This window comes from Paroedura picta, chromosome 1 (assembly GCF_049243985.1).
Source record: "Paroedura picta isolate Pp20150507F chromosome 1, Ppicta_v3.0, whole genome shotgun sequence".
NCBI classification, from domain to species: Eukaryota; Metazoa; Chordata; class Lepidosauria; order Squamata; family Gekkonidae; genus Paroedura; species Paroedura picta.
Window position 1 is genome coordinate 29,308,795 of NC_135369.1, and position 23,369 is coordinate 29,332,163.

Consider the following 23,369-nt stretch of genomic DNA (forward strand, 5'->3'; position numbering starts at 1 on the left):
TCCATGGACATCTGCGTTGAGCAGGGGGTTGGACTAGATGGCCTGTATGGCCCCTTCCAACTCTAGGATTCTAGGATTCTATCTGGAGACCCACAGCTTGGCTGCCCCTGTCTTAAGGCTTCATTCCAGGAAGACTCCATGTGGGTCTGGTTAGGGAAAAAAGAAAGACGAGCTGGCAGGAGATGAGTTGTTGGAGACCTTGTAGCAGCAAGGCGTGCCCAAATGTCCCATTCTGGGTGTAAAACAACCAGCCACACTTGCACTCTGTGTACCTCCAGTAGCAGATTTCTTAAGGTACTCGCTTGAGTCCTGTGTGTGCTGTTCCTCCTGAAGACTTTTTAAAAATACTGTGCTAAATGTCCCTTTATTTGAAAGGCTACTATTTTTTGCAGACAGGTCCTGGTGAGTCTGTGGCAAAAGCCTCTTGTGCCTTTCCCTGAAGCCTTTTAGGCTTTCACCAAGGAGCTTGCTGATTACGCCTTCAGACTCACTGGCAAGAGCTTTGCTGCACGCCAGAAACAATCACTTTAAATTGCAAGCAAATTGCTGTCAGATGCACTATTGACAACTTAATGGCTGATTTTTTTTTTATCCCCTCCTTAATAATAAACACGAACCTTGGCAATAAGCCGCTGCATTTCTTTACAATATGGCATCATAGCTAACAGAAGCCGTATTTTGTTTTGGGTTACAGATGTATGATCATGCTGCTGGACGAGAGTCCAGGATACCGTGAACATGTTTAATTGGGTGTGCTACACACCTCTGGATTGCTGCTTTCCACATTACAAAGCCCGTTATGACAAAGATGCATTTCTTTTCACATCTTTTCACATTATCAGACCTCAGCAATCAATACTTATTTTGGAGGGAGGGGGAGTTGTAGACTGTCCTGTTCTCTTCTGTCGAATAGCCTATTCTGCTGACTGTCCCGTGCTTCTTACATGCCTTGAGCCTAGAGGAAAGGCAAAGTATCAATATTTTAATCAATAAACTTCCCACTTGTTCTCAGTTTTGTTGACCAGCCTATTGTACTGTACAGCGACATCAAGCAACATCTGTGTCCATGTGCTTAATGTTGCACAGTTTCTCAGGAGAAGAGCCAGTTAAGCTGAAGGAGGTCTCCTTAGGCTGAAGAGAGAACATTTCATTTCCTTAGTAGACTGATAGAATATAGGCCAATGAAATTCTATCTTATTATCTTTAACCGCTCCTGCGGAGCGGATAAAATAAAGCAGTAAGGGCTAAAGGGGAGGAGAATGGGTGGGCCCTGTCCGGGATAAAAACTCGGACCTCTGAGTGTCACTCCAGGGCCAAGCGGCCAATTGGCTGGTTGGCCCAGCCTCGCCTGGGCCAGCTGGGGAGTCACTGCACAGAGGGAGAAGCCTTCCGATGTGGTGAGTCCTCTGGCCGGCTTCTCCTCCCCCTAGGGAAAGGCCCAGGGACGCCTTTTGGTGTATGCTCCTTTGTACCTGAAACTTGGAGTCATTTTGTGGCTATGCCATGTGTATGAGTAAGCCCCCGGAAGATGATTATTACTGCTTTCATTCACTGTTCATTTCCCATCGTTCCAAAGGTTTCTTCCACTAATCTCCGGGTTATTTTATCGCCTAGTCCTGATCACTGAAAAAGAGAATGAGCTGCTTTGTAGGTCACTTTAAAGTGGGAGGGGAAGAGAGGCAGGCATAGCATTATTAGAAGAAAGAAAGAAAAAAAAACTCCTAATCTCCAGCAGCCTTGAATGCCAAAGCCCCCAGAGGCAAGTGACAGAATTTATTACATTTGTATGTATAAACAGCCCTGCGACTATTTCGCACCCTGCGGATTTGGAGCCAAATCAGCAAAAGCAGCCATGGCTTTGAACTGTTGCTCTTGGGCGCTGTTGTTCATTATCCTGCAGGGAATGCAAGGATAGATAAGGAAAGCTGTTGCACAGAGTTTAAAATCACTGACGATTTCAGGCTCCTGGATTAGGAGTACAGGATTAATTTGCCGCCTGTTGTGGATAACCTGTAAAATCCGCCATATTAGAGTATTTTTCTAGGCAGATCCTGTATTGATTAGGGCTAAATCCTGCTCACCCCTCCAGCTGTTTTCTGATGCCGAAATATTTTGTTGGTTCTACTAAATTGTTTTGCCTTGCACCAGCTTTGTTCACCACCAGTGATATGGTTTAGGCAAGCAGCAAGCTGTTCCATAGTGTATTGCCATGATCCCTTTGACCATAGTGCTCCTGATTGGGTGGCATGACCCCATGTGACTAATCCAGAAAGGGGACAGAAGTTGTAGCCCAGAGGTAGATATTAAGAGTAGATTTATTATTAATATATATGGCTCCAAGGCAGATACAAAGACTTAAAAATCCAGAACAATGCTGTAGTTACTATAATAAAATATTATAAAACTGTAAAAAGTTGTAAAATAGGGAATTTAAAATATTGAACACAATTATTTAAAAACTACCAAGATTCCTGACAAGTTTAACGTAACTTGCAAGCTACAGCACAATATTTATCTACCAATTTAGAGATGTTAGTATGTTCCTGATGAGCCTCTTGTGGCGCAGAGTGGTAAGGCAGCAGTCTGAAAGCTTTGCCCATGAGGCTGGGAGTTCGATCCCAGCAGCCGGCTCAAGGTTGACTCAGCCTTCCATCCTTCCGAGGTCGGTAAAATGAGTACCCGGCTTGCTGGGGGGTAAACGGTAATGACTGGGGAAGGCACTGGCAAACCACCCCGTATTGAGTCTGCCATGAAAACGCTAGAGGGCGTCACCCCAAGGGTCAGACATGACTCGGTGCTTGCACAGGGGATACCTTTACCTTTACCTTTTTACCTAGTATGTTCCTGACAGGAGCATTTTGATTTTTCCTTCCTCTGTTGCTCCAGAAAACCAAAACCAAGGGGAGCAAAAAGTGGACACCTAAAGAAAATATGACCCACATACATGTTCTTTCAGCCTTCGGGATATTTTTGTATTGGCCCTCTAACATTGCAGAGGGAAGGGTGGAGCACCTCATGAGGGTAAATTCCTTCCTATGATGCTTGATATCCATAAATGACAGATATGCCGCTGGCTTTTGAATATATTTGCTCAGGAGATCTAGACAGATCTAATTGGCACTCTGTGTCATTAAACCTTTGTTTAATGATTTTCCCAGCTCAAGTACAGATTGAATAGAGAAACCAAGACTCAAAATTTTATTTTCTGTAAGTTGCTGCCATCTAGATTTAAAGTTGTCACAAATAATTAGCGGTAGCATTCCATTTATGGCTAAATGAATCTTTAGCCAGGTCAAAATAGATGACAGACCAATTCTGGCTTCCATCTTCGTCATGCCTAATTCCAGGCAAACCATGGAGTTAGAAACACATTTGGGGACTTGCAGCACAGCCCTAAAAAACAGACTGTACTCATTCTAACGGGGCAAAGCAAGAGGCAGGAGGACCAAGAAGAGTTCCATGCAGCATCTGAGCTATCGTTTTTGCCTAAAATAGCCTAATAGCAGCCAGGACAAAATGCTCCATTTGTGCAGTAGAATATCAGTATATTATGGGCAATTCTCTCCCCAAGGATAGATGCATATCTGCAATGTTCCAGCTTGGAACCAGGGGACTGGAAGGTCACTTCTAAGTATCTAAAGCTCTTCACTTGCTCTAAACTCTTCCCTCCTATAACACCGACTAGTGTTCTGGAAAGTAACACTACATCATCCGCATAATGGAGAATCAAGATGTTTTGAGATGCCAATTTAGGGGGGGTGTAGGTCTACTGAGTCCAGGCAACTTACCTGGTTGTTTATATAATAAATGAAAAACATAGGGTCGACAAACAGCCCTGTCTTACCCCTTTGTTAGTGAGTTCAGTGAGATGCCCATCTCTGCTGCATCTTACTCTTATTGCAGTCTGTCCGTGAAGGGCACAAATAAGAAAGAGAAGCCTCATCATTAGTAGATGCCTCCAATTTGGCCCACAAACGAGGCCTTGAGATGGAATTGAATGCTGATTTAAAATCGAAAAATGCCGCATATAATGAGACTGAACCCTTGGCACTGTTGGAGAGTAAGGCAATACTCAAGTGTAGATCTACCTTCCCTAAAACCTCCTTGTTCATGCCATGAAGGCGAATCAGTTAGATTGGAGCAAACTGACTGCAAGTATGGATCACCATACATGATCCAAAAAAAGGAGACCCATCTCTCAGCAGGAATGAATGAATCAAGGGGTAGAGGGACATTTGACAATCTATTTGAGGCTAGCTTCCAAAACCATGATGGATTCTTGTCTCTGGTTGCCTGTATCAGGATCCTCCAGAGCTGTCTGGACTATTCCCTTTTTCTTTGGATTATCAGTTGGTTAAAGGCTCTTTTTTGAGAAAGCAAGAGATAGAAAGACACCATAGCAGAAGCTAAGAGGAAATCTAGCATTAAACAGCATTAAAAAAGCCGAGTATTCATGCAAGTCAGTATTTGCGTGGGCTTGACTAGATTTTTTGTTGTTGTGCTACTGCCATCAGTGCAACTACTAGTTTCACCCCAAAAATCAAATTTGGGAAATATTGAACAGAGCCCACTCTCCATGTATAGTAGAAGGAAGGAATGCAGTACCTTGGAGACTGGTATGGCTTCTCAAGTCCAACAAGCTTTATCCATCATGCTAGCTGGAGTAGGGAGAGATCCATGATCAGATCCTTCCAGTAGCATTTAGCTCTGATTGAAAGAGACTTAAGCATTTCTCTCTGGGTGTTTTTGCTTCTTATATGCCTTTGCTAATAAAGAGAGGGTGCCTATTATTTTCCCCATCCATGCATTGCTAATAATTGTACCATGGCAGGATGATTTTGATGAATAAAACTGCCAAGTGTTGTCCCTTCTCCCTCCCCTTGTACTCAAATTGGATGCCCCCCACAGCCGATATAACGTGTGTAAAACAATGAAATGGATGTCCCCTGTACCTGAAGTTGACTTTATAAACCACTGGCAAGAACTGAACATGGATGCTCCAGCACTGCAATAGGTATGGTCCTATGGAGGTATGCTCCTTTTTTCTAGGCTGAATGTAACAGAAGAAAACCCAGAAGATAAAAGTCTTGATGAGCATCTTGGTCCAGCAGAGCAAAAAGCACAGGGGATAAAATACTTTTTATCCAGCATTTTGCTTTAAACACACAAATTTTCACCACAAATTTTACTTTTCTCTATATTTCAAAAGAAAACTAACAAAACAGAACATATATTTATAATGGTTCTTAACCATTGTGTCGGAGATAAGTGGTTAATTAACAAAGAACTGTTTCCACAAAATAAATGGTGGAAACAATTGGGTTTTATTTGCAGTCTTACTGGGATAGGAGGCTATTTTTATCACCCTTATGAAAGTGAACAATGTCTTGCTGGCCTTTTACAAAACATCTGGAAGAATTCAAAACGAACAAATTTAAGCTCTCTTTATAGGAAGGGTAGACTGCCCTCTGAGCCAAGAAGCGATTTTGTGTGTTAAGATTTCCCATTGTGTTTTGTCCTGGCCCTGAATTAGAAGGGGGTTTCTTATGTTGTTTGTGGTGCTAATGTTTGGAATTTTGCTACGGTGAGTAATAGAAGCATCAGTTTCTTTTTTGTGAGAAATGATTGGTATCCTGCTTTCCTGACAGTATAACTAATAAATAAAAGGTTCATTTTAGTAACTGCACGGCTTCTCCTTTTTCGAACCCACTGGCTTTCCCTGAGCCATTTTGTCCAGACCTTCAGAATGGGAACAGGAGGGGATAGCACCACCTGGTTCCTTGCAATTCCTGGGATGTCAGCTCTCAGACACAGAGCAGTGTCCATCACTTGTTCCTTGGCATGGTGCAAGAGCTCACCTTTGCAGGAGTCACCTAACCCAGGGGTATTCAACCTGTGGTCCTCCAGATGTTCATGGACTAAAAGTCCCATGAGCCCCTGCCAGCAAACGCTGGCAGGGGCTCATGGGAATTGTAGTCCATGAACATCTGGAGGACCACAGGTTGAATACCCCTGAATTCTAACACACCTTGTTTAACCTCCCCCAGACCTTGTGTCTCTCCACTGCCTCCTGGTTAGCCTGACCTATCATCTGAGGGGGATGATTAACCTGACCTCATCATCTGTCTGGTTTTAGGCTGCTCCTTGTGTGCTGCAGCCTTCCTCCCACTGGCTACCACTGTAGGCCAGCAGGAACAGACCACAAGTCCTGTCTTGTCTCTCCTGGGCCTACCACCTGTGATAGCTGTCCTCCTGGGTTGTGATTAAGCCACTCCTTGCAAGGCTAACATTACTTCCTCCTTGACCTTACTGTGCTACGGCCTCTGTTGGACAGTTTTGCTGCAGGCTGCCTTGCTCCTGGATTTGGCTCCAGGGCAGCAAATCCTGCCATGGAGGGTAAGGTGCTGGCACAGTCACCTTCTCTCTTGTCTCTTGTGCCTCCTGGACCAACTCTAATAGCTATGGGTATGGCTGCCCTGAGTTGAGGGGTTGTGCCTATCCTGGTCCGTTATCAGTGGTCTGTAATTCCTACTCTAATGTGCTGAGATTTGAGGGCAAGCCCTGTGGAGGTAAGAACCTATCTTGTTTCATCCCCCCCCCCCAACGACTGAGTGGTTTGGAAGAATATTGTATTGACTTTCTCAGTTTTGACCTTGTTCTTGAGAAAAACATATGTGCAACTCAAAAGGCTGCATATGGGCCCACTGGCTTTCACATTGCACACTGATCCTAATAAAATTTAACTGGGAGAAATCGAAATGCAAAAGGGGTGCCGGGGGAAAAGGTGTTGGTGTTGGGGGTGAACACGTTGTATATGTCAATTCCTATTGGAGCATTATAGCAATATTAATTAATTGTAGGGGTCTTTAAAATATACCAAACTTTGAAAAAATGCCATCCACCCTACAAGTCACCCCAATCATTCAACCAGTGGAACTTCACTCTATCTATATAGAGTTGCAATCCAGATGCAAATGCATGGCTGGCAGAAAGGAAAAGTGCAAAAGGGGTGAATTATCAAGTTCTGGAAACAGAATATTTTAGTGCTTGCAGATGCAAATCGCTCTGGCTGAAATAAGAGCAAAGACCATCTTACTCCTTGCTAGAATGTGGAACCTTAAGGTAATGGTCCCCAACCTTTTTATCACCAAGGACCGGTCAATGCTTGACAATTTTTCTGAGGCCCGGGGGGGGGGGTAGTCTTTTGCCGAGGGACGTCGACACCTCCTGAGCTCCACTTGTTTTCCTGCCTGCGCCCATGACTTCCCGCTGCCGGCTGGGGGGCACTGCCAGCAGCAGCTGCGCAGTGTCACGCCGAGGGGCGCCCCAGCCATGGCAGCCACTGGAGAACACCAAAGGTGAGCCGGTGGCAGAGTGGCAGGGCAGCCCCCGAGGCAGCAGCCAGGGAGGAGGACGAGGAGGAGTTGCGGACCACTACCAACTGATCCACAGACCGGTCCTGGTCCCTGGAACGGGCGTTGGGGACCACTGCCTTAAGGGACAGTTTCTAAGGGTGCCTGCATTGGTCTGCAGTAAAACAGCTAGATTCCACTGCCAGCTAGATCGAGGTGGATCATACTACTTGACCTACCAGCAGCGTTTGACACTGAGCTCTAGATGATGAGCTACTAGCTCAGGAGATGAGGGTCAGCCCTTCAATGGCTGATCTCTTTGGGGTTGCAGACAGAGTGGCAATAGGAGTACCTGTTGCATGTGGATTGCCCCAAAGAGCAGTTTTCTCCCCAGTCCTATTTAACATCTTTATGTGCCCTCTTGCTCAGCTGATATGGAGGTTTGGACTGAGATACCATCAATACACCAATGACACCCAGCTTTTCCTTATGATGAATGGCCACCCCGACTCACTCTCAGATTCATTAGCCAGATGTCTGGAATCATCTGTAGTTTAATCCTTCAAAGACGGCGAGCCTGTGGTTTGGTAGGAAAGGTCCAGGTGAGGAAGTGCAACTGCCCTACCTGGATGGGTTGCAACTATCAGTTGCACACTCAGCCAGGAACCTGGGTATGCTCTTTGACACCTCCCTCTCCATGGAGGAACAGATCGCAAACCGCCCAGAGCTACAAAGAAATGGGCGGCATATAAATATAAATATAAATATAAATATAAATATAAATATAAATATAAATATAAATATAAATATAAATATAAATATAAATATAAATATAAATATAAATATAAATATAAATATAAATATAAATATAAATATAAATATAAATAATAGTTCATCTAGACTTCTTCCACCTGCGTCAAGCCAAGCTACTACCACCATACCTGGCCCCAGAACACCTAGCCACAGTGTTCCAGGTGACGGTCAACTCTAGGCTAAATTTCTGCAAATTGCTCTGCACAGGCCTACCCTGATTCTTGAACAGAATTCAGCAGCCAGGGTTCTTACAAGAACACTTTGGAGGGCCCACATCTGGCCAGCATTCCAACAGCTGCCATGGCTACCAGTTGACTACCAGATCAGGCTTACAGTTCTGGTAAGACAGAGTGCCCCCCCCCCCCAAAGAGCATTACCCTCCATTAACAACAACAGGTTGGTGATCCCCAGCCCCAGAGAAGCTTGTCTGTCATCAACCAGAGCCAGGGCTTTCTCAGTCTTGGCCCCCACCTGGTGGAATGAACTCTCAGATGGCATCAGGCCATTGTTAAAGCTAAAACATTTCCACAGGGCTTGCAAAATGGAGCTCTTCCACCAGACTCTCCATCAAGACAAGTGAACAAACCACCAACCAGAGCCCACCATCAACTGCACCCGCAGAACAAGAGACTGAACCACTGTACCATAAAATTGAGTTCTTTAATGCTGGATGTTGACTGCTAAGTTATAAGCCATTTTATTTCGATACAAGTTCTTACTGTTAAAAATGTTATTTGTTCTAATCAAGATGTTTATTGTATTTACGCAAGCCTTCCAGCATGGCTAGGTCTCATCTGTGGCCCTGTTCATTCCTGTAGTGCTTGCAAGAGAAGCCCTGGGATGGTTTGAGGCCTTGCTCCGCTCCCACTCCGGAGTGAGGTTATAGAAGTCTCAGACACGCCTCACCTGGCAGCTGGAGGGAGGGGGGGTAAAAAAAGATGTTTATTGTTTTGTATAGTTTGTGAAAGTTTCCATTGTAAACTGCCCTGAGCCACAAAGGAGGGCGGCATAGAAAAATGAATGAATGAATGAATGAATGAATGAATGAATGAATGAATGAATGAATGAATGAATGAATGAATGAATGAATGAATGAATGAATGAATGAATGAATGAATGAATGAATGAATGAAATAGATTTGGGTCTGGTGACAGGAGTTTTGACCCTCAAAAGTTGATTGTTCCTTTCCTCCCTGCCTGGTTTTAGGCTGTTTCTCAAAACAGCTACATTGAGTGTTTCTGAGATCAATTCCTGTTGTTGTGTTTTTACCGCCATCTTGGGTTTTTACTGGGATATTACTGTTTTATGGGATTTTAGATTCATGTAAACCACCATGAGCTGGTTGTTCCGGGAGTGGCGGTCTAAAAATTTGAAAATAAATAAATTCATGGTGCTGGGTATGACTTTTAGAACCCTTCATGAAGTGTGAACCACATTATTGAAGGGGTATCGTCTTCTGTGTGTCCCTGGGCATCAACTATGGCCTTCAGGTAGCCACTTGCTGGCTCTTCCATCCCTCAGAGTGGCCTGTCTGGCATTGATGAGGCCCTGGGCCTTTTCAGTCATGGTTCTTGCTCTGTGGAATGGGCTTCCTGACGGTGCTGCAAGTCTTGTTTGTTGGCCAGGGCTTCTGAGGTGGTTTGAACCTGCAGCCATCTGTCAAGGGAGGGAAAAGAGAGATTGAGGCTTTTAAATTTTATTTTTGGTTTTAACGGGAAATGCTGTAAAGTCATAAGCGGCCTTGAACCACAAAGAAAGGTGGGGTAGAAATGTTTTAATTAACAAATAAAAAGCTTTACCTAAGCTTTCAACAGAGAGGGTCCATCTTTTAAAAACTGTTTTCATAATCTGCTTCTAGTTTGAGGACAGTTTTATGTATTTCATCTTCATTCTTTATGCCCCTGGCTTTTAAAAGGTTATTAATAATCTTTTTTTTATTATTATTACATTTTAACTTCATGAGCAGGTCTCTGGAAAGGTGAGCATATATATCTTCCCAGTCAATAATGAAGTCTGATTTGGTGATCAGATTTATGATAGCAGTCTCTCAGATATGTAGTCCTCAGGCCTTGAAGGTGTGGTGCAGGTACAAATTAGCACCTTGAATTGAGCCCAGAGGTGGATAGCCAATGTTTCATTACAGGTATAATGTGCTCATGATGCGCCACATCCACAAGCTGATGAGTTGCCACATTTTGCATTAGCTTAGATACTTCCACGAGAGTATCATTTATTTTATTTAGACTATTTCTGTGTCACAAATTCAGAGTCCTGCTCAAGGCAGCCTACAATTAAGAGCAGCAGCATAAAATACAAGATATTAAAATTATTAATCTAGCCAAGATAGTAGTTAGCATGGATCAACATTTCTAGATTAGCCGTGTCTAGAAGGGAAGCTCACTTTCCAATCAGATCATTCTCAGCTACTGCTCCAACTTGTTGGTCAAAGGCCAAGTCAAAAGTTTTAGAGCAGCCTTTCTCAACTTTTTTACCATTGAGAAACCCCTGAAACATTCATCAGCCTTTGAGAAACCCTGGAAGTGCTTCTGAACATGATTGGGAAGCATAGTTGTGTCCCATCATTGGTCATTTTGGAAGGCAGGGGGACAGATTGACATGACCATATGTGGTCATATCTCCCAATAAATGTTTAACTATTTGTTTATTTATTTACATTTCTAGAGCTATCTCTATATTATTAATTAATTCTCACCTATTTGAGAAACCCTTCCAGTGCTGTCACGAAACCCCAGGGTTTTTGAAAGCCTGTTTTAGATTGATTGATAGCAAAATCCTAACTGTCTAGGATAGGCATCACTCCCCTTTAAAGCACTAACTTTGCCATCCAGCACAACTGTCATGTCTACAATTTGCAGTGAAAAGCATCCCTAATCCCTATTCAAATCCTAAAGATCAATATCTTTCTTTTGTGTCATACTTTAGTGTCTATCCTCATGCAATATTTGTGTATAGGCATAGTTAGACTAAGGACAGTGAGAGAATATTCAAGTTGATTGAAAAGGATGTTGTGTCCTATTTAACATTAACAGCAGTGACTCACTGGGAGAGCATATATGATTAGTATAGAATCATAGAGTGGGAAAGGACCTCCTGGGTCATCTAGTCCAACTCTCTGCACCATGCAGGACACCCACAACCCTATTGCTGACAGTGTAAACTGATACCCCCTTCAATGTTCACAGAATCAGCCTCTCCGTCAGATGGCTATCTATCTCCATCTATCTAAATATTAGGATTCGATCTCGCTCTCTTGCTGAGCCAGGAAGGCGGCAGTGGGGGGGGGGGGGTCCTCCTCCAGGGCCTTAGCCACTACGCTCTCCAAGGAGGAGAAGAAGCCAAAGCCATGAGACCCGCAGACACCAGAGCAGCAGCCAGTTGATTTTGAAAGCCCATGAATCACTGTGAATGGAAATGTGTTTCAGGGAGTTCTTAGTCTGAGGAAGAGTGTTTGCACTCGAAAGCTCACGCCTTGAATAAATCTTTGTTGGTCTTAAAGGTGCCACTGGACTCTGATTATAGATTATATAATTGATTATATAATCTGATTATGTAATCTGATTGTATAATATATAATAGATAGATTATATCTATCTATTAATTAGCTCTCGCCTATTTGAGAAACCATTCTAGTGCTGTTTAAAAATTTCCAAAGATGGAGAACCTACCACCTTCTGAGGAAGCCTGTTCCACTGAGAAACCACTCTGTCAGGAACTTCTTCTGGATGTTTAGACAGAATTTCTTTTGAATTAATTTCATCCCATTGTATCTGGTCCATCCCTCTGGAGCAAGAGAGAACAATTCTGCTCCATCCTCTATATGGCAGCCTTTTAAATACTTGAAGATGGTTATCAGATCCCCTCTCAGTCGTCTCCTCTCCAGGCTAAACAGACCAAGCTCCCGCAACCTTTCCTCATACGTCTTGGTCTCCAAACCCCTCACCATCTTTGTTGCTCTCCTCTGGACACGTTCTAGTTTGTCAACGTCCCTCTTCAATTGGGGTGCCCAAAACTGAACACAGTACTCCAAGTGAAGCTGAACTGGAGCAGAGTAAAGCGGTACCATCACCTCCTGTGATCTGGACACGATACTCCGTTTGATACAGCCCCAAATCCCATTTTCCTTTTTAGCCACTGAGACACTGCTGACTCATGTTCAATGTATGGTCTACTAAGACTCCTAGATCTTTTTCGCACATACTACTGCCAAGACAAGTCTCCCCCATCGTAAATTGGTGTAAATGGTTTTTCCTACCTAAATGCAGAACTTTACATTTGTCCCTATTGAATTTCATTTTATTCAGTTTAGACCAGTTCTTGAGCATATCAAGATCATCCTGTATTCTGATTCTGTCTTCTGTTGTGTTTGCTTCCCCTCCCAGTTTAATATCATCTGCAAATTTAATAAGTATCCCCTCTAATCCCTCATGGGGTTGATTAACCACCATCTCTATAACGCTCCATGCCGAATGCCCTTGGTTCAATCCCTGGCATTTCCAGTTTAAAAACACTGTCACATAGCAAGGCTAGGGAAGGCCCTTCTCTGTCTGACATCCTGGAGAGCCACCACTTGTGAGAGTAGGCAGTATTGAGAAAGATGGACCAGTCATATAAACAATTTCATATGCTCAGTTGTTTAGTATTTATGATCCTGTTCAGATTTCATCTTGTATTCCCATTTCAAATTCATCAAGATGTACTCTCAGCATAATTCTTCTCTTTGCTAATATGCTTTGTCCATCAATCTACCATTTTATCTTAATATTCCAGTCTTATAAGGATCAACCAGAGTTCCAACTAATAGCCTTCTGGTTGACATGCTGATTACTTCTTGTGTTGAACCACTGGATCTGCTGAGTGGAGAAAAGTATGGGACAGTGTTGTCTTCCCAGATTCCAAGCTTGCCTCTGCCAGCCAAGCAGCCCTCTTGTTTCACCTGGCCTTAGCCATAAATGCTTCAAGGTCAGATATACTAGTCCCCAAGCTATATATCAGCCTAGCCTTGAATAAATTGTATGTTGAATCACCTCTTCTGAGAGCACCTTTACCATTGAAGGTGTCATGGGTAAGGAAGCTGCTCTGGAATTCATCATTATCTCTTGCATTCCTGTTTTCTGTGCTTGCTTTTTGTTGCTGTTTTCCATCGACCTAGCTATCAGAGAGTCGTTCCTCTCTCTGACACTTGTTAAGTTGGAGAGCGATAGGAACGACCAGTTCAATTTATTCTACTAAGGCAAGATAATCACCTGTTTGTCAGACAACTGATTAGGATTGGGAGAATGACATCTGCACAGTTGACTAACAGTCCTCTCCACGTCGGTGGAAAATCAGCAGTTTCCTGGCATCGAAATGACTAATTTGTACCAATTGCATCGTGATTATTTATGCTAGCAGTGGGTTTATAAGAGTGTGAATGAATGGAATCCATCAACACTGTTAACAATAATAACAGTGGGGTTTTTTTTTTTAAAGCATTTGCTGGTGAAATCAATTATCATGTTTGTAAAATACATGTGTTGGCTCGCTTGTCCAGCTTTTATGCTGATGAGATTGTATTGACATTTTGAAGTCTGCAATTCATAGAGCAGCAGCTTCCCATTCAGATAAATTGAGCTCCTTGGAATGATGCCGAACCTGCAGGGTTTTGAACAGCAGGTCGCCCTGATGACTTTGTTTTGTTTGCTGCAAAAAGTCGTGCTCTGATATGCTGGAGGTGTGTTTTCACAAACAAAGTAGTGGTTCTGTCGAGGTTATTCAGGCGCAAGAGATCGTGGCTGTGTATTTGTAGCCATTATATACAGGAGAAGTACATGCCTCACTTTTGGCATCACGGCATGGAGAGGAAATGGCCATGCTCTCAATGATTGGAGGAGGAGGTTTACTCTGGCCGTGGCAGTATTTTCACAAATGAACAGTTGAGGAGAAAAGATGCATGCTCCATTCCACTTTTCACAGGAATCAACCTCTGTGAGACAGACTAGGCTACACACAGTGGGAGAACAGGCTTCCACTTGTCCTGCACTGTCTGAAATAAATGAGGCCGGTCTGAAATAAATGAGGCATACATCCATGCATGTATGGATGTAAAGTTTCCATTAGTCAAGGAAGTGCTGAGCTCATAGGGGTTGAAGCATACAATTGTTTGTTGATTTGGGGTAGGGATCCCCAACCTTGAGCCTGTGAGTTCTGGTATACTGACACAGGGTGGTGGATGCAACCACAAAACAGCTGTCACAGAAGGTGGAGTCAACCACAAAATGGCTACTGCAGGAGCTGGAGCCACATGCAGAGAGGAAGCCCAAATGCAGGGAAGAATGAGGAGGGCAACAAAGATGGTGAGAGGTTTGGAGACCAAATTGTATGAGGAAAGGTTGAGGGAGCTTGGTCTATTTAGCCTGGAGAGGAGATGACTGAGAGGTGATACAATAACCATCTTCTAGTACTTGAAGGGCTGTCACATAAAGGCTGGAACAGAGTTGTTTTGTGTTGCCCCAGAGGGTTGGACCAAAAATTAATTTAAAATAATTTTTGACTAAACATCTGGGAGAAGTTCCTGACAGAACAGTTCCTTAGTGGAACAGGCTTCCTCGAGAGGTGATGAATTCTCCTTTCTTGTAAGTTTTTAAGCTTAAGCTAGGTAGCCATCTGGCAGAAATATGAATTTAGGTAGCTTGTGAGTAGGTGGGCAGGAAGGGTTGTGTCAGTGCTTGGCTGGAACCAGAGAAGCAATAGCTAGCCAGCCTGGGTGTCTGCTAAAGCCTTTGCATGTCCAATTCAATACAGTCGTATTCTTGTCCACAGAACACATATGTGAAAAAGACTTTTTGTTGAACATCAGCACATGATTATGAACATTTTTTGGGGGTGATTAACCTGACCTAATCATCTGTCTGGTTTTAGGCTGCTCCTTGTGTGTGACCTGCCCTCTTTAATCCTATGAATCCATTGAGTTTCCTTGAGGGGATTTTTTCTTAGTCTTCTAGTTCATGTTTGTCCATGCTCGTAGGAACTAACAAAAAGTTATGTTATGATCTACAACCATGTAAAATTTGACAGGGATTAGGGCTCCTGAAAATAGAAAACAGTGGGAAGGTTCTGTACCTCAAGTAAAATAACGATGCATGGATGAATTTGTACTTACAGACTGGAACGTTAGATTGTTAGTGTCACTGGCCTGGCCTGTTGACTATCCCAAATTCCTGCTGCTTCTGACGGCCATTCTCAGATGCTTTCTTTACTGAATGACAAACATGGCGGCCTATTTGAAGAGCAGGGCTCTAGCAGGCCTGTGCCTCTTGTTCTGATCTTTTGCTTGTCTTTCCTTTTCCACAGGAGTTTTTTGAGAATCCTGCCTTTCGTCCAGACGGCATGAAGCTCTACCCAACTCTCGTCATACGCGGCACAGGCCTATATGAGCTCTGGAAATCTGGGCGGTATAAGAGTTATCCTCCAAGCACCCTAGTCGATTTGGTGGCAAGAATTCTAGCTCTTGTCCCCCCTTGGACCCGGGTGTACCGAGTGCAAAGGTAACTTTGTTGTACAGTTGATTCACTCCACTCTATAAAATACAACTGAGACTTAAGTGCTAAGATCTGACTGTTAGAGTGGTTCCTCGGTGGAATAGGCTTCCTTGGGAGGTGGTGGGTTCCCTTTGTTTGGAAGTTTTTAAGCAGAGGTTAGCGAGCCATCTGACAGAAATGCTGATTTTGTGAACTTAGATTGTGAGAGGGTGAGCAGGAAGGGATGTGCCAGTGTTTGTCTCTTGTGGTCCTTCCTTGCATGCCCAGGGAATTGCTGATCATGACAGTGGGATGGTAGGTGACTTTCCTCCAGGCCAGGCTGGATTCTGGAGATTTTTGGTGGGGAGGGATCATTTGGGCATGAAATTGGGGTCACTGTAGGTAGGCTGGTAGTTGTGAGTTCCTGCATAGTGCAGGGGGTTGGAGTAGATGACCTTGGAGATCCCTTCCAACTCTATGGTTCTATGATTCTACTTCTCAGAACCCTATAAAGATATGTTCGTTTGATATCTTACTCAGACCTATTCCAGATTAACTATACTGCTCAGAATAAATACCAGTTGGGCGTGGGGGGATAAATTCTATTATCCCTGGCTCCCTGTATGTCACTGGCTCTTTTGTGCTGTCTTATAATGCTTATAAGGAAATCCTATCGCTTCGTGTGATTCAGGCTAAATTCACACAGTAGGTTAATCACATGATTACTGCAGGGTCAGTCACACTTAACAAATAGTCCCACTCCTACAATCTTTCACCCTGGGTGAGTCACCCAAAGTGGCAAAAGGCCACGAGCTAGGGTGATTCAGATCATTAGGGTAGCTCAATTGGTGTTTTACCATTGCACCAGGTGAGGCTATTAGACCCCTCCTCGACTCCAGAACACTTGGCCACCATAATCTATGCCACGACCACTTCAAGATCAGACTTCTGTAACTCACTCTATATGTGCCTACCCTTATCTCTGACCCAGAAATTGCAGTTGGTTCAAAATGCAGCTGCTAGGGTCCATACTCATGGTGTGAAAAATCTAGTCATCCAGAAAGCCTCCATTTTCTCTTTATAGTTAGTGGCAGGTTGTATTCCTTTCATAATTTTTTCTTTCTTTTTCTTTTTTCAGTAATAGAGCAGAATAAATGCTTTTTTCAATTATACTTTCAACAACTGAGATTGAAAGAATGTCTGTGTGACTAAAATGTAAATTGCAGGTCGGTAAGGCAGGCTTTTAAGAGCCTCTTGTGGCGCAGAGTGGTAAGGCAGCAGAGTGGTAAGGCAGCAGACATGCAGTCTGAAAGCTCTGCCCATGAGGTTGGGAGTTCAATCCCAGCAGCCGGCTCAAGGTTGACTCAGCCTTCCATCCTTCCAAGGTCGGTAAAATGAGTACCCAGCTTGCTGGGGGGTAAACGGTAATGACTGGGGAAGGCACTGGCAAACCACCCCGTATTGAGTCTGCCATGAAAACGCTAGAGGGCGTCACCCCAAGGGTCAGACATGACTCGGTGCTTGCACAGGGGATACCTTTACCTTTAAGGCAGGCTTTGTTGCTTGCAGGCTGCAGCTTCAGCTGCAAGCCCACTCTAGCTGGACATCCTTTCAACCATTCTTGATTGAGGTTTCTCAATTGAGATTCGTAAAACCCTGGCATTTATTGATGGCCCCGGAAGGGCTTCCCAAATGGGTGGGAGTTAATTTTAAAATGTTTAATATATTAAACATTTATCAGATGATATGGCCATATATGGTCATGTTGACCTGCCTCCCCCCCCAATGGCCGATTATGAGACTGGAGGGGGTGGGAAGGGGAGGGGCCCTGGTGGGTATGTCCACAGCTATGTATCCCAAACATATTCTGCACAATTGTGCCACTTCTGGGGTTTTTCAAAGCCTGAGGAATGTTTCAGGGGTTTCTCAACAGTAGAACAGTTGAGAAAGGCTGCTCTGATGGGAGCACAGCAGCTCAGAGATTTAATTTCCCCGTTTATCCTACCAGTCCTGCTCCGCCCAGAACTGGGAACAGGTTTTTTATCAAAGCTACTCCAGGCCCATCTTTGCTGTACTGTTCTGAGTAAATATAATTAAAATAATGTGAAAGTAGATGGAGAAGAGATATTAACACTGCTCGGTCACAACAGCTTTATCAGTGCTGTGGCAAGTCCAAGGCCACCCGCTGGCTGCATGTGGGGGAGGAGTGGGGAATCAAACCCGGCTCGCTAGATGTTTGTGCTCCTAACCACTACACCAAGCTGGCTCTCAGATGTTTAGGGTATATATCTGGTTTGTGTGTGAGGTAGGTGAGGCTGAGAGAGCCCTGATATGACTGCTTGGTCAGAACAGCTCTATCAGGACTGTGATGAGCCCAAGGTCACCTAGCTGGTTGCATGGGGGGGAGTGAGGAATCAAACCCAGCTCACCTGATTATTTTTATTTATTTATTGTATTTATATACTGCCCTCCTCGGAGGCTTAGGGCAGTTTACATAAAACTTATCGAAACCACTACACCAAACTGGCTCTGTGCCCCGTTGGCCTCTGTGCCCAATTGCTGGCCCTCCAGAGTAATAGGATGCTGGACTAGATGGACCTCTGGCCTGATCCTTCTTATATTCTTATGCCAACATGGAAAAGTGGCTTACAAATATATTATAATAACAGCAAAATGGATCTTTAATGGAAGTTCCAGTTGACCACCCTTTTCTGGCTGAGGTAAAATCAGCTAGGCTACCCATCCCATCACTACAAACTTTGCCACAAATTGTTTCCTGCGTGCTGCTTCTTCAATGCCAAAGCCCAAAGCTGCAGAAAAGAGGACCCTTTACAGATATCTCTCAATAGACATTTTCCAATAGGTGTAGGTAATATTCACTGAAGTACATCCTCTCATCTCTGCCAAGACCTTAGTGGTCAGCTCAGGACATTACCAAATATTAAATCATTCCCTTTATCAGCTGTCCAGGGTTTTTCCCTCCCGTGGGGAAAGAATATCATATTTGTAATTGTCAAAGCAGAACATTTTTAATAACATCTGGGCCTACTCAAAGGTGGGAGTTAGTAATAAAAAACCCCAAAAGTAATTCATCTTGCCTTGCCAGATGAACCAATGCAAACTTTTACTTTGATTTAATAATACCGTAAAAAGTTTGTTCAGGTAAAGTCCTTGAACCTCAGCCATTGCTGAGGCACCAAATGAGGTCCAGGACTTCCTTTTGTTCGTCTCCCAGAGTGATGGTTTTCTAAGTTACTTCTGCTAAGAGAAACCCTTCTAAGCCAGCCCAAAGTTCCGTCCAGCCCAAGGCACTGCCTTGCCCAATGAACACATGAAGAGCCCTCCTGGATCAGGCCAGTGGTCCATCGAGTCCATCATCCTGTTTCACACGTTGATTGACCAGTTGTCCTGGAGGGTGCACAAGTACAGCACAGAAGCCAAGGCCTGTTTCTGATGCTGCCTCCTAGAACTGAGTTTTTGAGGCCTGCTGACTCTAGGAGCCATTTATGTTCACGGCCCTCACTAGGTCTACTGACAGTGTATCCCACTATTTAGTGACTCTCTGAGTAGCTCAGCAGAGGATCTAATCCAAGGAGAATTTTTGTTTTCCAAACAGAACATGGAATCCATAACCATTCCCAGCAGCTGGTTTTCAGGGATGTACTGCCGCTGAACCTGGAAGCTTCAATTTTCTCACCATAAATTTACATTGTCCCTGATTAAGCCATCTGCATTAATGCAGGGGTAGTCAACAAATGCTGGCAGGGGCTCATGGGAATTGTAGTCCATGGACATCTGGAGGACCACAGGTTGACTACCTCTGCACTAATGGACTGCACTGCTTCTTGTAGGAGTGAATTCCATAGGTTCCTTTTGTGCTGTGTGATAAAGTATTTTCTTTGGTCTGTCCTGCGTTCGTTGTATTAGGCCACGAGGATGGATTTATCCTTGGCAAGTCCCCTTAAAGGTTAATTTGTAGCATTCCCCAGCTCTTTGCACCAGATGAACGCTGTCATCCTGAGATGCTGCCTCTGAGTTTGTGAAAAGCATAAATGAAACAATTTATGTCTGGGAGTGTAAACTTAGCCGCCATTTCAGCATCCTGACATCTGACGTTCTAATGTGTTTTTATCCTTGGGGGATCCAGAAATGGGCTCTTAAAAATCACCCATATACGGGAAGAGCAGGGCCCGCTTCCATCTAGGTGCCGCAAATGGCGTGCATTTGCATATATGAATATGCTAATTAACTGTGCGTCACATGCCCCCCCTACATAGACGAGGGGCTCAGCTACGTTACACAGCAGATGGCTACTCTCGAGTGCCTCCGGGCGCTCCAGTATGTCGTGCCGTAGTTCCAGAGACAGCAAACTCACCGTGCTGGATTTTGCGATCCAGACCTCATGTCGGGTACTGGGGTGGTTTTATCACCGTCCCCATTGTGAAGCACGCAACAGCCTGAGCCTCTGGAGCTCTCCAGTAATTGGAAAGAAGCGGCTGTCCCCAGCGGTGGCCTCGGCACTAACATGCCCCAATGAAAACTGCATCCTCTTCCAGTGCGTCCTTCTAGACCAAACAGCAAAATACTGATTGCCTCTAACGGCTGCTGTTTGGAGGCTGCGTTAGTGTCTGTTGGCTCATTGATGTTGTAAGAAGTCAACAGAAGACTAAACCAACTAGCAAGCTAATTATTGCTGTACGGAGGCAGGCATAATGAAGTTGATGGGAAGGAAAGCAGGAGGTAAGGGAATTAAAGCCCAATTGGCCCTTGTAAACAGAAAAATCAAGCATGTGACAGTGATGTACTGCCTTCTCAGAAACCCTGTTAAGTTAGCTCAGCCTCTCCCCACTTGTGTTCTGGACTGTCAGTTTGATGAACTTTGAATTCTCTTGTTTCCTCTTGTGCTCTTAACAGCAAATTTTACTTGGCTAGTTGGAGCTTCAGGAGATATCTACAGAATTGTTTCCATCTGTTCTCCCATGTGGCCCCTCATACTCCTGAAACCCCTCCAGGCAGCACCCTTCCCCTGCCTCTCCCCACCCTTCCTTTTCTTAGATTCCCCTTGCCCGGTAAATTCTTTCATGGTGCCTTTATGTGCTCAGTCCCAGTCAAAACAATGAATCCATACTATTTGTGACAAACAATGTACATATTTTATTTATTTACTTACTTATTTATTATATTTATGTACCACGCTCCCCTGAGGCTCAGGGCGGTTTACATAGAACTTGGCAAACAGGGAACAGTACAGATAACTTGATAGTTGTAAACAGTAACAATACAGTGGTGACAATAGAACAGTATGCTGGAACAGTGGAACAGTAGAACAATGGAGAACAGTGATTAAACTACGGCGTACTGAAGGCTCGGGAGTCAATGGAAAGTGAATAAGCATGTAGACAATGGTGACCCAGTAGACGTTATATACTTGGGACTTTCAAAAGGGGTTTGACAAGGTACCTCATCAAAGACTTGGCAGTCATGAGATAAGAGGACAGCTTCTCTTATGAATTAAAAACTGATTAAATGACAGGAAGCATCAAGGACAGCTCCCACAATGGACTGAAGTTAGCAATGGCGTCCCACAAGGGTCGGTATTAGGGCTGGTACTATTTTATTCGTTCATCAATGAACTGGAACTTGGGGTATGACATTTTTCTGGTCAGCCACTAGTTGGCTTCCGAGGCCACTTCAGGAAGAGAATGGGAGGTGGGGAACTAGTCTACTCCGCACCACTATCCACGGCCAGGTCTTTTGCCATATTTTTTAGATTATATCTGACATTTGTAACCAGCCACAAGCCTTCAGGGAGTGGCGGGAAATAAACCACAAAATAAATAAATGAATAAAACATCACTTTTGCTGCATTTCTTTGGCCCCTACATAGTCTCTCCATCCAGCTGCCAGGCACTATCACTCTAGGACAATGGTATTCTGGCCACAGCTTATGGAGAGCGAGTTTCACAGTTACCATGAACCAAAAGGATCATATTTATTTCCATCCCGGGCATGAGGCCTGTTCCTCAGGGAGGCTCAAAGCTTATCTGGTGGTGGGACAGCTTATCAAGGTGGGAGCCATCTACCAGCCACCTGCCCCACTAGGAAACAGCCTTGTCCATTTTCATGAAAAATGGGATGGAGAAAGGTGTCATATTGGGAAACAGTGCTTAGAAGAGCCTCGGGCATTTCAAAGAGCCTACAGAGCTACTAAGTATCACTGCTCTAGGGTAGACTTTCTCAAATTCTTTACCATTGAGAAACTCATGAAACATTCTTCAGACTTTGGGAAACCCCAGAAGTGGCACAATCATGCAGAATTTGGTGGAAAGCATAGCTGTACACACACACACCAGGGCCCCTCCCCTCCCCCCCTCCAGGCCCATCATTGGCCATTTGGGGAGGGCAGGTCAATATGACGATATGTGGTCATATATGACCATAAAGGTAAAGTTAAAGGTATCCCCTGTGCAAGCACTGGGTCATATCTGACCCTTGGGGTGATGCCCTCTAGCGTTTTCATGGCAGACTCAATACGGGGTGGTTTGCCAGTGCCTTCCTAAGTCATTAGCGTTTACCCCCCAGCAAGCTGGGTACTCATTTTACCAACCTCGGAAGGATGGAAGGCTGAGTCAACCTTGAGCCGGCTGCTGGGATTGAACTCCCAGCCTCATGGGCAGAGCTTTCAACCTTACCACTCTACGCCACAAGAGTCTCTTCATATATGGTCATATCACCCAATAAAGTTTAACAAATTTAAAATATATATTAAAATTAATTAATTCTCACCCATTTAGGAAACCCTTCAGGGGCCGTCAAGAAACTCCAGGATTTCACGAAACCCTGGTTCAGATAGTCTGCTCTAGGGGCTAGATTTGGCCTGAGGGACTCTGGTCAGTGATTCATCCTCTTTGGATGCCTCCAGATGAATCTCTCCTTTTCCATTCTCATTAAGTCAAACCTTTACCCTCCCTTTCACCTGTTTTCTGACTGTGTCTGCCTCACAATTTGACATTCCTAACCAAGTTAATCCAATAATATAAACAGATATGGAAAGGGTTAGTCCTGTTCAAGTGGTGGAAGATGGCAGCACTTGCAGTAGCCTACCAGCTCTCAACATGAATCTGAGGATATTGATCATCCTTTGTTTCCTTATGACTGACTGCATTTCAGACCAGGGTTTGATCCTAGATACCCTTGGCCTAAATGCAGGGCTTGGCCTGCTGTACCATGATGACTCCCAATGAGATTAATCTGGAGAAGAGGCATGGTGATTGAGAGTTACTAAAAATGATCCCCTACCCATCCTCTCCCTGGCTATATTACTTCAGATGGGCTGATGATCACTTTCAAGCCATGATGCCTTAGCAAACATTCACCAAAAGTGATTCAGCTAATGACTTGTCAGGAAATGACTGTTTCACCTCATACTCCTCTCACTGTGGAGGGTGGGCCATTCTGAGTGATTTCGGTGGGAGTTCAGTTGCTGCTGTCAGCCTAGACTGTCGTGACATTCATTCAGTAAAGCTGAAATGTTTGGGGGTTTGGTTTTGTTTGTTTTTGTTTTTCAGTTGTCAAGTCATCTTGCTGTGTTAAGGGCTGTTTTGACCTGAGACAGTTCACTTACACATATGCTCATGAAATTGCTTCCTAAGTTTCTGAGACTAGCCCTGTTGGTCCAATTGCGCC

At 44.2% G+C, this 23,369-nt stretch overlaps 1 protein-coding gene and 1 non-coding gene across 2 annotated transcripts in view; both read left to right on the forward strand.

The window, feature by feature from the left end:
• The window catches only part of ELP3 (elongator acetyltransferase complex subunit 3), a 90,681-nt gene that overhangs the window by 44,244 nt on the left and 23,068 nt on the right, over positions 1–23,369 (forward strand). Inside the window, exon 10 of the mRNA XM_077331496.1 lies at positions 15,517–15,710. Coding sequence (XP_077187611.1) covers positions 15,517–15,710 — 194 coding nt within the window. The remainder of the gene's footprint in view (positions 1–15,516; positions 15,711–23,369) is intronic.
• Positions 8,929–9,066, forward strand: LOC143828194 (small nucleolar RNA SNORA9). The gene has a single exon (XR_013227554.1). It is a non-coding gene; the product is annotated as a small nucleolar RNA SNORA9 (small nucleolar RNA).